Source organism: Chiloscyllium punctatum, chromosome 44 (genome assembly GCF_047496795.1).
Source record: "Chiloscyllium punctatum isolate Juve2018m chromosome 44, sChiPun1.3, whole genome shotgun sequence".
In the NCBI taxonomy this organism is placed as follows: Eukaryota; Metazoa; Chordata; class Chondrichthyes; order Orectolobiformes; family Hemiscylliidae; genus Chiloscyllium; species Chiloscyllium punctatum.
In genome coordinates, this window is record NC_092782.1 from 15,889,653 (window position 1) to 15,906,166 (window position 16,514).

Consider the following 16,514-nt stretch of genomic DNA (forward strand, 5'->3'; position numbering starts at 1 on the left):
ATTTACAAGAAACACCATACTAACTCATGAGTGCTTTGTTCACTGTACCTTCCATACCCATAGCCACTACCATCTAGAAGAACAAAGGCAGCAGGTACAAGGGGTCCTGGACTTCTGAATGTCTGACTTACGAACACTTGTACTTATCAGCAAGATCCCAAATTACTGTTAAGAATACAACATGTGTATTTTCAGGCTGTAGGCTTGCTCGCTCAGCTGGAAGGTTCCAGCGAGCAAACCTACATCCACAACCTCAATCTCAGCTACAAATCTTCTCAAAAATGTGTATTTTCACTCATATTTAAGGACAGATGTTTTAAATTGTATTGTGTTGTGCTCCAACTGGAGTACAAATCCACTTACAAATGTACTCAGGAATGGGTTTGTAAGCCAGGGATAGCCTTTACGTGAGATCACTACCACCTGAAAGTGCCACTCACCACACGGAATTGGAAATATATTGCCGTTCCTTCACTGTCCTTCGGTCATAATCCCAGAATTCCCTCACGAAGGTTTACTGGCAGCACAAGAGCTGCAATGGCTCATGAAGGCAGCTCACCACCACCTCCTCAAGGAGGGCAATTAGGGACGGGCAAGTAAGTGCTGACCCAGCCAGCCATGCCCACATTCCTGAGAACTGTTTTTTTAATTTCAAAGAGACATCGTAAAGATCATTTTCTTCTCGGATAAGATCCCATGATTATTTTCCATTTAGCTATAATGAGAGATTGATGACAGACAGGAACAAAAGATTTCACACAAAAAAGGAAATTGAACCCACATCTCATGATATCCCATGATGACTGCATCTTTATTTATAAGCTAATTAAATCGACAAGGAAGATTAAGTGTAAGAAGGCATGTGAGACAAGACTTCGAAAGCATAACAAACACCACATCCCCGTGTGACATGAGGGGTCTTATGAACAGGACTGAAGAACAACAGACTCACAAGTTAGTTTCTCAAAGGCAGGCTGTACAGATGTAGGAAACATTTGGAAAAGAATAGTTCTCTGGGTGCAATCACCAATGTCCCAAAATTGTAACCATTTTGTAAAGTATTTCTTCTACCTGTCATGAGCTTCTCTCTCTCTCTCTCTCTCTCTCATTTACAGATCACTGACTCTTAAATCAACCATGAATCATGCAAGTTTATTAGTGTTTTAGACGGTTAACTTCAAATAAACATTATTCCGTGGAAAGGTGCAATTTGAAAACTGATTTATCACAAAAATTTTGAATCATGGCAGTGGGTACCAATGTTAAACTACTTTGACTTTTTTTTTCAAAGGACAACTACTTACAAGGGTCACATGGTTGAGACCTCCTTAATTAATTAAAAGGAAACTTTTTTTCCAAAATCATTTATAAAATACTCAGATATACAGCATGGAAACAGACTCTTTGGTCCAACTCGTCCCAAATTAATCTAGTCCCATTCACCAGCCAAGAAGTTTCTGTTAAATATTTGGAAACCCCTCAAAGACTTGTGATCAAACAGAGTTGGTGGAGATTCCCAATATGTTTAATTTCAACTAAGAAATCAAAGCAATTGAGCAGAACTACATGCAACCTTACAGATACGTATCACAAAATCCTTTTGTCCCCCCAGTTGCAGGCAATTTGTAGTGTGTAAGCCAGCAATCAGTGAACATTGTAAAATTCAAGTAGCAGACAGTCCCAAGGAGATGTTACACCTGAACGGTTCTTAAATTCAATGCTGCCGAGGAACAAGGACAGGGCTTGTTACAAGGTTTTCAATAGGTCACTCAAAGTGATGTAAAGGTCATTGAAAGACAGTTGAAAGGCTCCAGGCAGAGAGAGGGTGAGGAAATGTTTACAATGGTGCTGCGTAGTTAACTGAAGGCCACTGGTTCTGATGGGTTGAGGTTGAGGAAGAAATGCCAGGTTCTGTTTCCCAGCCTTGGGCATCTACCCTCAGAAGTAGTCCTGAGAACCAGCAGCTGTAGAGAGGTGGTGGATCTCAAGAGAAATCCCTTGGAGAAGTCTGGCAGCAAATAACATTTCAGTGCAGCAGACAGTGGACTAAAAGCAGCCCACAAGCAGTATATGCTTTGCGCAGTTGAGAAATGTTACAGCTCAGAGAAGCCCAGGGAGCAGGACTAGCTGGGTGAAGCTAGCTGTCTGCAAAAGAGCTGGAGTTGGGTCTGCAAATAGGTGTTGGAGCACAGTTTCAAAAATCCAGGGGAGGATACTCCATGAGAGGAGGGTGAACAGGAAGTGAGCAATCCATTACCCAGTGGCTTTTGAGGGTCATCTGAAGCTTGGTCTTCAAAAAGAGAAGAAACTAGAATCCCTTGTAAAGTTTCAATGAGATTTGCTGACCCATAACGTCAAAAGCAACTGGGAAGTTGCTGAGAAATCCACCTGATCTGGCTTGACGGCATGTGGCTTTATGTATAGAGATTAGCTCAGTTGACTGGATGGCTGGTTTGTGGTACACTGTGATGCCAGTACTATGGGTTCAATTCCCACACCTGCTGGATGTTGCCATGAAGGATTCTTCTTCTCAATCTCTTCCCTTCCTGAGGCACAGTGAAACTATTAACCAGTCATCTGTGTTGGAGAGTGGTCCTATAGAACGATGACGACTTTGGATTCACTTTTACAGTCATGCATCAATTATGTGTATGAACATATAGTAACATAGATTGCATATTATAACATGCGTTTTTTTTTCTCAACACAAATTGCTATAACACAATTGAAGGATTTAGATCGTTATTTGGAGAATGCAAATATTCCTTGCCTGGATTGGCTTTAAGGCAATTCCAGCCCCATTAGGTTAAACGGTGCTGCTATTGTGCGATTTTCTTATAATGCGAGAACAGAACTATCGTGTTACATCAGAGCTGGCTGCATATGTATATATCAATTGTTTGTATGTATATATATATATAGTAAATATACATAATGTATGTATATAGATTGTATATGGTAGATTGTGCTTATGTAGTAGCTTATGTGTATATCTCAAACACACTGTAGATTGTACATATACATATTCAATTGGACTCCTGTTTAAACTTCATATAATAAAATTTATTGATTTTTAAAAAGAAAATATGGAATCGTGTAACTTTAGTCTCTTAGGAAGCATGTGGATCTTACACTTTGTTGAGAATAGATCACTGAGTCCGTACAGTGTGGAAGCAGGCCATTCGGGTCATCAACTCCACACTGGCTCACCAAAGAGCATCTCACGCAGACCCATCCAACGTGCCCCCCCACCCCCCACCATCCCCCACCCTATCCCTGCATTTCCTGTGTCTAATCCACCTAACCCACACATCCCTGGACACGATGGGCAATTTAGTACGGCCAGTCCACCTAACCAGCACATCTTCCAACTCCAGGAGGAAACCCATGCAGATCCCAGGAGAATGTACAAACTTTACACAGACAGTCACCAGAGGGTGGAATCAAACCCAGGTCCCTGGCGCTCGCTGTGAGGCAGCAGGTACTAACCACTGAGCCACCCAGAACTAATGAGCCATTTTGTCCGTGCTGTCTATTTGTTAAAAAAGTCAGACTACAAAATAAATGTGATGAGCTGGGATCCAAGCATTCATGAAACAAGCAGTTCCTGCTTTTAATTCCAACTGTTTCAATTTGAAACAACATAACGTTGCAAAGAGATCGCCTGCGCTTGCTTTGTGACAGACTGACTCACCTGCATCAGGTAACATGGGGCAATTCTCCCGACACACACCTTCCTTCTTGTTCAGGGGAGGGCCGTAGAGGTTTTCTTGTGCTGCAAAAACACCGACAGCATTAAAAAGCATCAGCCTGAAATTCACAGCACGCATCATTTTAGGGCAGTCAGCATTGAAGTGCATTTACTCGGTTCCTTTGGATATATCTGCAGTGCATCTTGCACAAGAATGGTACTGGTTCACTCAACCCCACCGCCCCGTGGCTGAACATTTCAACTCCCCACCCTCTCTGCCAAGGACATGCAGGTCCTGGGCCTCCTCCACCGCGACTCCTTCACCATCCGACACCTGGAGGAAAAACGCCTCATCTTCCGCCTCAGGACCCTCCAACCCCATGGTATCAATGTGGACTTCACCAGTTTCCTCATTTCCCCTCCCCCCCCAACCTTACCCCAGGTCCAACCTTGCGCTCTGCACCATCCTCATAATCGTTCCCATCTGACAATCTTCCTTCCCACCTATCCACTCCATCGTCCTCTCTGACCTAACACCTTCATCCCCACCTCCATCCACCTATCGCACTCTCAGGTACCTTCCCCTCAGCCCCAGCCCCCTCCTATTTGTCTCTCCACCTCAGAGGCTCCCAGCCTCATTCCTGATGAAGGGCTTTTGCCTGAAACATCAATTTTCCTGCTCCTCGGATGCTGCCTGACCTGCTGTGCTTTTCCAGCACCACTCTAATCTTGACATTGATTCAATGCTGCCTGGTTATAGGAAAGGAGTGAAATTACCTGTTAGAGGAGCCTTGTTCTCCTCCAGTCGGTCTACCTCCATAATGAAGTCGTCTTGCAGGAAGAGGAATCCCACAATGGAGAACAGGTAGACAAGGATCAGAGCCAACACTGCTGTCAGAATAATGGAGCGACCATTTCTCGTGACACTCTTTATGACATTAAGCAACGTCTCTTCCCTGTAGACTATGTCAAACAACTGGTGAGATAAGAAAAATGCAGTTGAATATAATAAAAGGGGAAATAAAACACAAACAAATCACTCAAAACAATTTTATAAAACAAAGTACAAGGAAACTCCTAGTTTCTGAACCAGGGACTTCTGTGCAACTGCTTGGTTGAGAAGAAGAATCCCAAACCTGGGTACACTGGTTCTGCAATCACAGGTGAGGGATTCATCCAATGAATATCTCATGGATCTTAGCAAATGACAGGGCTCCCGAATTGGTGAGGCTTCGGTCTGAATCAAAACAGGCGGCACGGTGGTTAGCACTGCTGCCTCACTGCGCCAGAGAACTGGGTTCAATTCCCACCTCAGGCGACTGACTGTGTGGAGTTTGCACATTCTCCCCGTGTCTGTGTGGGTTTCCTCCGGGTGCTCCGGTTTCCTCCCACAGTCCAAAAATGCGCAGGTTAGGTGCATTGGCCATGCTAAATTGCCCGTAATGTTAGGTGAAGAGGTAAATGTAGGGGAATGGGTCTGGGTGGGTTGCGCTTCGGCGGGTCGGTGTGGACTTGTTGGGCCGAAGGGCCTGTTTCCATACTAAGTAATCTAATCGAATCCGTTCTCATGGGAATATTTATCCGAAGAGGTCTGGAGATCAGCAACTTCCCCTACGGGTTTACCCAGGTCCAGATTGGGATTGCACCACAAGTCTTCGCTCCTTTATGAGGTGGGAGGATGGAGTGAGAAAAAGACTTTGGAACACTCTCGGTAAAAGATTGAAACACATCCGACTGTGCTGCAGACCTCGACAGTTTGAGCATGTGCGATCTTGATTTTGGTGCATGCGATGGGAGTGGGATCAGGAGTGGCCAGGAAAAGAAATAATTTATCTGGAGCTTCTCTATGTTCTGAAAAGGGACAAACAGCTAAAACCTTCTGTGGAACTGATCAATGAGCGTTGGTAACACATTAGTTTATTTCACCATCTCACATCATAGTTAAGGAAAATCAGATTTTGAAGAATGTGTGGTAGTATGGTAGTGAAACGGGGGTCTGGTGAACCTAGCTGCTCACTGTAGTAATCATAAAGCTGAAGAGACACCAAGTTTCTCTGATTTAACAAGAATACAAGACAGTTATTGATGAGAACATTTCACCAGATTGGACCTGGGGTATAGCAGGCTAGCAGAAAGTGAGGGCTGCAGATCAGAGCTGAAAACGTGTTGCTGGAAAAGCGCAGCAAGTCAGGCAGCATCCAAGGAGCAGGAGAATCTCCTGCTCCTTGGATGCTGCCTGACTTGCTGCGCTTTTCCAGCAACACATTTTCAGTATAGAAGGCTAGCCCAGTCCTTGCAAATCTAACGCCTAAAAGAATGATTCACATTCATTCCTAATGCAGTGGAGAAAAAGAAACAGGGATCCAATAATCCTTAATCCAGAGGCACAGTTGTACAGGACATTGGTGAGGCCTCTTCTTGGGTATGGTGTCCAGTTCTGGGCACCCTGTTACAGGGAGGATATTATTAAGCTGGAGAGGGTTCAGAAGAGATTTACCTGGATGTTGCCAGGAATGCAGGGTTTGAGTTATGGGGAAAGGCTGGAACCTTTTTTTCACTGGAGCATAGGTGGTGACCTTATAGAGGTTTATAAATCATGAGGGGTATAGATAAGGTGAATGGCAAGTGTCTTTTCCCTAGAGTGGGAGTGTTCAAAATTAGGGGGCAGATTTTTTAAGGTGAGAGGAGAAAGAGTTTAAAAGTAAAGACACAGGGGCAATGTGGTTTGTGTGTGGAATGTGCTCCCAGAATAAGTGGTGGATGTGGGTACAGTTACATCAAAAAGATACTTAGTCATGGATAAGAAATATTCGGAAGGATATGGGCCAAGTGCAGGCAGGTGAGACTACTTTAGTTTGGTCCAGTCTAGTTTAATTATGGTTGGCATGGACTGGTTTTCCGAAGGGTCTGTTGCCATGCTGTAATACTCTATAAATAGAAGAGCACAGCTTCTGGGAACAAAATCAATCAGCAAACTTCAGTAACGTTACAGTTTACGTGTTTCTTGTATTCACTGTCTATTTACCTACATCTTATTCTACGCAGAGTTTCAGTCAGACTTTAAATTGGCATTTGCACGATAAACAATTGAGCTTGACCATTTCCCTGCTTGGCGAGGAGGGTTTGCAGATCTTCCTGAAGCCAAGGGGCTGACTATTTGCAAACTCAACAGGCTGGTACTCACTGCAGCGAAAATGGAGCGTTGAGCAGTGATCAGATCAGAGCAGTCCAAGTGATTTAGGGATGACACAGTGTAGGCCCAGAGAAAACACTAATACAAGAATCTACAAGACTTTAATATTAGGACTTATACACTTAATGGTAAGGTCCTGGGGAGTGTTGCTGAACAAAGAGACCTTGGAGTGCAGTTTCATAGCTCCTTGAAAGTGGAGTTGCAGGTAGATAGGATAGTGAAGGCGGCGTTTGGTATGCTTTCCTTTATTGGTCAGAGTATTGAGTACAGGTGTTGGGAGGTCATGCTGTGGCTGTGGTTAGGCCACTGTTGGAATACTGCGTGGCATTCTGGTCTCTGCCCTAGCGGAAGGATGTTGTGAAATTTGAAAGGGTTCAGAAAAGATTTACAAGGATGTTGCCAGGGTTGGAGGGTTTGAGGTGTAGGGAGAGGCTGAATAGGCTGGGGCTGTTTTCCCTGGAGCGTCGGAGGCTGAGGGGTGATGTTATAGAGGTTTATAAAATCATGAGGAGCATGGATAGAGTAAATAATATTTTCCCTGGGGTGGGCAAGTCCAGAACTAGAGGGCATAGGTTTAGGGTGAGAGGGGAAAGATATAAAAGAGTCCTAAGGGGCAACCTTTTCATGCAGAGGATGGTACGTGTATGGAAGGAGTTAACAGGGAAAGTGGTGGAGACTGATACAATTACAACATTTAAGAGAATCTGGATGGGTATATGACTAGGAAAGGTTTAGAGGGATGTGGGCCAAGTGCTGGCAGATGGGATTAGATTAATTTAGGATATCTGTTTGGCGTGGATGCGTTGGACCGAAGACTCTCTTTACATGATGTATATTACTCTGACTCTAATTACAGCAAAATGGGTGGCACGTGGCTCAGTGATCAGCACTGCTGCCTCACAGCGCCAGGGACCCAGATTTGGGTTACTCAGGTAAAAACAATGACTGCAGATGCTGGAAACCAAATTCTGGATTAGTGGTGCTGGAAGAGCACAGCAGTTCAGGCAGCATCCAACGAGCAGCGAAATCGACGTTTCGGGCAAAAGCCCTTCGTAAGGAATAAAGGCAGTGAGCCTGAAGCGAGGAGGGTGGGGGTGGGGAGAAAGTAGCATAGAGTACAATGGGTGAGTGGGGGAGGAGATGAAGGTGATAGGTCAGGGAGGGGAGGGTGGAGTGGATAGGTGGAAAAGAAGATAGGCAGGTAGGACAAGTCCGGACAAGTCAAGGGGGGCAGTGCTGAGCTGGAAGTTTGAAACTAGGATGAGGTGGGGGAAGGGGAAATGAGGAAGCTGTTGAAGTCCACATTGATGCCGTGGGGTTGAAGTGTTCCGAGGCGGAAGATGAGGCGTTCTTCCTCCAGGCGTCTGGTGGTGAGGGAGCGGCGGTGAAGGAGGCCCAGGACCTCCATGTCCTCGGCAGAGTGGGAGGGGGAGTTGAAATGTTGGGCTACGGGGCGGTGTGGTTGATTGGTGCGGGTGTCCCAGAGATGTTCCCTAAAGCGCTCTGCTAGGAGGCGCCCAGTCTCCCCAATGTAGAGGAGACCGCATCGGGAGCAACGGATACAATAAATGATACTAGTGGATGTGCAAGTAAAACTTTGATGGATGTGGAAGGCTCCTTTACGGCCTTGGATAGAGGTGAGGGAGGAGGTGTGGGCACAGGTTTTACAGTTCCTGCGGTGGCAGGGGAAGGTGCCAGAATGGGAGGGTGGGTCGTAGGGGGGTGTGGACCTGACCAGGTAGTCACGGAGGGAACGGTCTTTGCGGAAGGTGGAAAGGGGTGGGGAGGGAAATATATCCCTAGTGGTGGGGTCTTTTTGGAGGTAGCGGAAATGTCGGCGGATGATTTGGTTTATGCGAAGGTTTGTAGAGTGGAAGGTGAGCACCAGGGGCGTTCTGTCCTTGTTACGGTTGGAGGGGTGGGGTCTGAGGGCGGAGGTGCGGGATGTGGACGAGATGCGTTGGAGGGCATCTTTAACACGTGGGAAGGGAAATTGCGGTCTCTAAAAGAAGGCGGCCATCTGGTGTGTTCTATGGTGGAACTGGCCCTCCTGGGAGCAGATACGGCGGAGGCGGAGGAAGTGGGAATACGGGATGGCATTTTTGCAAGAGGTAGGGTGGGAAGAGGTGTAATCCAGGTAGCTTTGGGAGTCAGTGGGTTTGTAAAAAATGTCAGTGTCAAGTCGGTCGTCACTAATGGAGATGGAGAGGTCTAGGAAGGGGAGGGAGGTGTCAGAGATTGTCCAGGTAAATTTAAGGTCAGGGTGGAATGTGTTGGTTGGGTGACTGTCTATGCGGAATTTGCTCACTTTCTCAGTGTCTGCATGTGTTTCCTTGGAGTACTCCAGTTTCCTCCCATAGTCCAAAGATGTGCAGGTTAGGTGGAGTTGAGGCCGAGATGAGATCAGATCGTATTAAATGGCGGGGCAGGCTCGAAGGCTGAATTATCCAATCTTGCTCCCAGTAGGAACAACGTCAATTGCAACGAACCCAATAAAGATCACCTGCCAACGTAGGCTCGAGCCGACAGGTGCCTCAGAAGGGAAAGATTAAACCAGCAGAGAGAGAAAAAAATTAACATCCATGACCAATGCTATGTGAGAACAGCCTGGGGGTTTCTCTTCTCTCCACTGCGGCCGTAAACCATGATTCTGCCAGAGCAGACTCCTTCTGCTGGCATATGGGTGTATTGTGCCTTCAAGTGGACAATGCGCACAGTGCAATCATCGATATAATGCAACTACTTACCAGAAAACTGTAGAAGAATTCATGAGCAAACAGGCCAAGCATGCAGACCACCACGTAGGTCACATGGTACAAAAACTCCACGTCCATGACCACTGCTTTATAACCACGGGTGAACGTTCCACGATTTCCAACAAAACTGACCAAGAACACTATCTTATTGCACAGCTAAAGAGAACAAGAAGTTGGACATTTTTTACTTGAAAAAAATTGATACAAAAGGTTTAACTCACATCTGCCCAGACAAGACCTGTCATGACCTGAATTGTACTGTCAGACATTTATCATAGTCGCACCAAGAGGCACGGTGGTTAGCACTGCTGTTCCACAGCAACAAGGACCTGGGTTCAATTCCAGCCTCGAGCAACCGTCTGTGTGGAGTTTGCACATTCTCCACGAGTCTGCCTGGGTTTCCTCCCACAGTCCAAAGATGTGCAAGTTAGGTGGATTGGCCATGGGAAATTCAGGGTTACAAGGTCAGGGGATAGGCCTGGGTGGGACGTTGTTCAGGGGGTTGGTGTGGACTCGATGGACTGAATGGCCTGCTTCCACACTGGAGGGATTCTACGATACAGTTGTAGTAATGCCTCACCTGAATCATACACTTGTTGGACCAGTAACAAAGCATTCCGAAATGTGCTTCGTTATAATCAAAACTACTTAAAGATGACCCCAGCGTACATTGCAAGGTGAAGCAAGGATGGATACTGCACTGTAGCAATGGGCTACAAGGGCACTTCCTAACTACAAGAAACTTTTACTAATCAGCATCTATGGAACCAGGAGTTGATCAAACATTCCAGATAATCAAGAAGTCCACATAATTAATGTGAAAACACACAATGAGTAATAGAAATATAGTGCAGAGGCTGTACACGTCAATGTTATGCTTTTCTAAAAAAAAAACAGCATAATGCACTTAAATAATAATGCAACTTTGCCTTAAATAAAACTTACCAGCAGAGAGCCTTCTCACTCGCACCCTCAACTGACTTTTGGAATACTACGTTCAATTCTGGTCTCCCTGCTATAGGAAGGATATCATGGGACTTGGAAGGGTTCAGAAAAGATATACAAGGATGTTGCCAGGATTGGAGGGTTTGAGCTGAATAGGCTGAATAGGCTCTGGAGCGTCAGAGGCTGAGGGGCGACTTATAGAGGTTTATAAAATCATGAGGGACACGGATAGTCAAGGTCTTTTCCTCAGGGGAGACCAAAACCAAAGGGCATAGGTTTAGGATGAGGGGGAAAGGTTTACAAGAGACCCAAGGGGAAACTTTTTCACGCAGAGGGGGGTGCACATGTGGAATGAACTAACAGAGGAAGTGGAGGAGGCTGGTACAATTACAATATTTAAAAGGCATCTGGATGGGTATATGAATAGGAAGGATTTAGAGGGACACAGGCCAAGTGCTGGCAAATAGAACTAGATTAATTTAGGATAAATAGTCAGCATGGACAAGTTGGGCTGAAGGGTCTGTTTCTGTGCTGTAAATCTGTATGCCTGCTCAGAAATCACAGTAGATCACGGTATTTGAGGAGAAGTTGACTTGAAGTTGAATCAACTGCTGATATTTCATGTAGCCATTTCGTTGAACAAATATATTTACATTAAAGCAAACAAATTAGAAACATTATAATGATTTGACAAAATAATACACTAAACTTTGCAGTATTTAAGAGACATCATTTTTGCCAGTTTATTGAGTGTGCCAGTACCTAAGGTGTCAGTTAAAACATAGCTTGCTGTGTTATCTTTACATGACCAAAAAAAAATGATATGATCCATGGAGCATCTTGAAAGAGGAGAATATCTAAATTTGTGAAATTAAAGAATTGAGGTAAGGTCCTGGGTCATGACAAACCCTAGGCCCTCCCTTACACAGAGGCGTAAGGTAGTCTGAGAAACACCTTGTACATCAGGCATGGGGGCAAGGTGCAAGTCAGGTGTCCATGCGCTACCACAGTCTGTATGGGCAACGAACACAGCATCTCGGCAACTTCCTACACCACCACTCAACTGAGCGAACTAACCCCTAAAGAGGTAAGTCCAGCTCGGAAATCCACTGTATTGGTATTGTAAAGTGGAAGGAAGCCAAAGGGCAATTTTCTGAGCAGCACGCTCAATTTCATTTTACACAGTGGAAACGTACGATGCCCAGAGAGTTCAACATTCACCACTTCAGGATTTTCAAGGACATCTGAGGAGACGAATTGCACATGTGGGGATTTAAAAGTCACCAGAACGTTGAAATCTATTTCAACCACAGCACTGCAGATGCCTTACAGTAGAACACATCCTGACCTCGGACTGAACAACACACTGGAATAAACACAAGACAGGAAGAGCTAGATTTCCTCCCATTGTAGTTAGCGATTACCTAATTTCCATTCATTCCTACCTTTGGGAATACTGGCATTCCCTGCACAGAAGCGGTGGGAAAGGAGATCGAAAAGGAATGGTGAAAGCTGTCAGTATCCTCCAATGGCTGGTGCTGAGGCAATTGGAAGGTGGAGAAGGGGTAAATCAGGAACCACGAGCACTCAAACTGTGACAGTGACCCCCAAATGGCTCACTAACAATGAAGATCAATTGTATTCACCCGGCCTGGCCTGTATGTGGTTTGAATCTCTCACTAATGGCCCTCTGAAACTGAAGAATGAAGAACGACACCCAGTGTCAGAGAGTCAGAGAGATGTACAGCATGGAAACAGACCCTTCGGTCCAACCCGTCCATGTCGACCAGATATCCCAACCCAATCTAGTCCCACCTGCCAGCACCTGGCCCATATCCATCCAAACCCTTCCTATTCATATACCCATCCAAATGCCTCTTAAATGTTGCAATTGTACCAGCCTCCTCCACATCCTCTGGCAGCTCATTCCATACACGCACCACCCTCTGTGAAAAGGTTGCCCCTTAGGTCTCTTTTACATCTTTCCCCTCTCACCCCAAACCTATGCCCTCTCGGTCTGGACTCCCCCACCCCAGGGAAAAGACTTTGTCTATTTATCCTAACCATGCCCCTCATAATTTTGTAAACCTCTATAAGGTCACCCCTCAGACGCTTCAGGGAAAACAGCCCTAGCCTATTCAACCTCTCCCTATAGCTCAAATCCTCCAACCCTGGCAACATCCTTGCAAATCTTTTCTGAACCCTTTCAAGTTTTACAACATCTTTCCGATAGGAAGGAGACCAGAATTACCCGCAATATTCCAACAGTAGCCTAACCAATGTCCTGTACAGCCGCAACATGACCTCTCAACTCCTGTATTCAACACTCTGACCAATAAAGGAAAGCATATCAAATGTCTTCCTCACTATCCTATCTACCTGCGACTCCACTTTCAAAGAGCTATGAACCTGCACTCCAAGGTCTCTTTGTTCAGCAACACTCCCTAGGACCATGCCATTAAGTGTATTAGTCCTGATAAGATTTGCTTTCCCAAAATGCAGCACCTCGCATTTATCTGAATTAAACTCCAGCTGCCACTTCTCAGCCCATTGGCCCATCTGGTCCAGATCCTGTTGTAATCTGAGGTAACCCTCTTCGCTGTCCACTGCGCCTCCAATTTTGATGTCATCTGCAAACTTACTAACTGTACCTCTTATGCTCACATCCAAATCATTTATATGAATGATGAAAAGTATGCATCTGGCTCACACAGGGGGCTATTTAAATAGGTCGGCCAGGTTTCTCGGCCAGTGGAAGGGAACACAATCACAACTCTGCAGTACAAAATGAGCAAAGCAAGCACTGGACAAGGATCACCAGCTTGTGTCGGGCATCTAACTGGGACATTTGCAGGCACCTATGCCGTTGGGGTCCACAGAAACCATAGGAGATGGAATCAATGCCCAATCCATTTGATGGATATTGGGGATGGGTGCTCATGTCATGTTTTAGATAGGGGGTGGGTTGGGGTGGGGATTGCTCTAATGCTGTACCCAGTCAGGAGTCCTCAATGTTGATTCTGGATCCCATGAAGTCTCAAGGCTTCAGGTTAAACAAGGGCAAGGAAACCCCCTGCTGATTACCATGTACCGTCCTCCTTCAGCTGATGTGGCTTTCCTCCATGTCAAACAACATTTGCAGGAAACACAGTGTGGTAAGGGTGAAAAATGTACTCTGGGTGGGGGATTTCAATGCCCACCAGCAAGAGTGGCTTGGCAGCAGCATCACTGATCAATTCCTAAAGGACATCACTGCTGGACTGGGTGTGCACCAGGTGGTGAAGGAATCAGCAAGATGGTAGAACACATGTGACCTCATCCTTAGACAGATGCATCTGTCCATGACAGTATCGGTAAGAGTTACCACCGCACATCCTTATGCAGCCAATGTCCCACCCTCATATTGAGAATACCTTCCATTGTGTTGTGTGGCATGCTATATGGGACAGACTTTGAACAGATCCAGCACCTCAAAACTGGCCATCCAGGGGGCGCTGTGGGCCATCAACAGCAGCAGAACTGTACTCCAGCCCAATCTGTAACCTCATGGCCCGGCATATCCCCCACTCAATCATTACCATCAAGCCAGGGGGTCAACCCTGGTTCAATGGAGAGGGCAGGAGGGCATGCCAGGAGCAGTACCAGACCTACCCAAAAATGAATTGAATTGAATTTATTGTCACAGGTACCGAGGTGCATTGTCTTGCGAGGTATACAGACAGATCAGAGTTAAGTAGCATAGATAAGTAAATGATTAGGTAAACAGCAGTAAAAACCAAAACACAGATATCGGGGAGAATGCAAAGAGTTTGAGAGTCCATTCAGTATTCTAACAACAGTAGGGTAGAAACTGTTACGAAACCGTCTGGTGCGTGTGTTCAGGCTTCTGTACCTTCTCCCCGATGGTAGAGGTTGTAGAAAAACATTACCAGGGTGGGACGGATCTTCGAGAATGCTGGCGGCCTTTCCTTGACAGCGGGGCTTGGTAGATGGATTCTATAGATGGGAGGTTGGCCTTTGTGATTGTCCAGGCCGAGTTCACCACTCTCTGTAACCGTCTCCGATCTTGAATGGTACAGTTGCCATACCAGGTAGTGATGCAGCCAGACAGACAAATGAGACTACCACCTGAAGCAGCTACCAAACAGGGCTACTAACATGTCAAGAGTTGAAAATGTGTTGCTGGAAAAGCGCAGCAGGTCAGGCAGCATCCAAGGAGCAGGAGAATCGACATTTCGGGCATCAGCCCTTCCTCATTCCTGAAGAAGGGCTTATGCCCGAAACGTCGATTCTCCTGCTCCTTGGATGCTGCCTGACCTGCTGCGCTTTTCCAGCAACACATTTTCAACTCTGATCTCCAGCATCTGCAGTCCTCACTTTCTCCTACTTACATGTCAAGCAGCACAAGCAGCAAGTGATAGACCGAGCTAAGCAATCCCATGACCAATGGACCAGATCTCTAGTCTTCCTGCATTCTGTCATGAATGGAGGTGGACAATTAAACAACTCATTGAAGGAGGAGTCTCCACAAACATCCCCATCCTCAGTGACGGGAGAGCCTAGCACATCAGTGTAAAAGCTTTTGCAGCAAACTTCAGCCAGAAGTGACGAGTGGATGATTCATTTCGGCCTCCTCCAGTGGTCCCCAGCAAGACAGATACCAGAATTCGATTTACCCCACGTGATATCAAGAAACAGTTGAAGATACTGGGCATTGCAAAAACTATGGGCCCTGACAATATTCCAGCATTAGTACTGAAAACTTGTGTTCCAGAATTTGCTGCTCCTCTAGCTAAGCCCTTCCAGTTACAACACCTGCAAATGGGACTAGATTAACTTAGGATATCTGGTCGGCATGGATGCGCTGAACAGAAGGGTCTGTTTCCATGCTGTACATGTCTAGGACTCTACGGCATCTATCCAACAATGTAGGAAATTGCCCAGGTATGTCCTGTACATAAAAAAGCAGGACAAATCTAACCCAGCCAATTATCACACCATCAGTCTGCTCTCAATCATCAATAAAACGATGGAAGGTGCCATCAACAATGCTATTAAGCAGCACCTGCTCAGTGACGCCCAGTTTGGGTTCTGCCAGGGCCACTCAGCTCCTGACCTCATTACAGCTTTGGTTCAAACACGTACACAGAGCTGAATTCCAGAGGTGAGGTGAGAATGACAGCCCTTGACATCAAAGCTGCATTTAACTAAGTGTGGCATCAAGGAGTCCTAGCAAAACTGCAATCAATGGGTATCAGGGGGAAAACTCTCCACTGGTTGGAGTCATATGTGGCAGAGAGGAAGATGGTTGTGGTTGTTGGAGGTCAGTCATCTCAGCCCCAGGTCATCTCTGCAGGAGTTCCTCGGGGTAGTGTCCGAGCCCAATCATCTTCAGCTGCTTAATCAAAGACCTTCCCTCCATTATAAGATCAGAAGTGGGGATGTTCACTCATGTTCGCACAATGTTCAGCACCATTTGCAACTCCTCAGATACTGAAGCAGTCCATGTTCAAATGCAACAAGATCTGGACAATATCCAGACTTGGGTTGACAAGTCGCAAACCCAAGTTGCAAGCAATATTCGCGCCACACAAATGCCGGGCCATGATCATCACCAACAAGAGACAATCTAGCCACTACCCCTTGATATTCAATGGCATTACCATCACTGAATCCCCCACTATCAACATTTGATCATTGACCAGAAACTCAGTTGGACTCACCACACAAACACGATGTCCACAAGAGCAGGCCAGAAGCTAGGAAAACTGCGTAAGTGATTAACTCACTTCCTGACCCTTCACCATCTACAAGGGAGAAAAAGGGGGGACTGCAGATGCTGGAGAGTCAGAGTCAAAAAGTGTGCTGCTGGAAAAGCACAGTATGTCAGGCAGCATCCGAGGAGCAGGAGAGTCAACGTTTCAGGCAT

The 16,514-nt window shown here is 46.0% G+C and overlaps 1 protein-coding gene across 2 annotated transcripts in view; it reads right to left on the bottom strand.

The window, feature by feature from the left end:
- The window catches only part of itpr2 (inositol 1,4,5-trisphosphate receptor, type 2), a 265,818-nt gene that overhangs the window by 29,809 nt on the left and 219,495 nt on the right, over positions 1–16,514 (bottom strand). For both annotated transcript variants that reach the window (XM_072562332.1, XM_072562331.1), the window contains 3 exons: positions 9,632–9,796; positions 4,469–4,667; positions 3,695–3,775 (listed from right to left, as the gene is read on the bottom strand). In XM_072562332.1, coding sequence (XP_072418433.1) covers positions 3,695–3,775; positions 4,469–4,667; positions 9,632–9,796 — 445 coding nt within the window. The remainder of the gene's footprint in view (positions 1–3,694; positions 3,776–4,468; positions 4,668–9,631; positions 9,797–16,514) is intronic.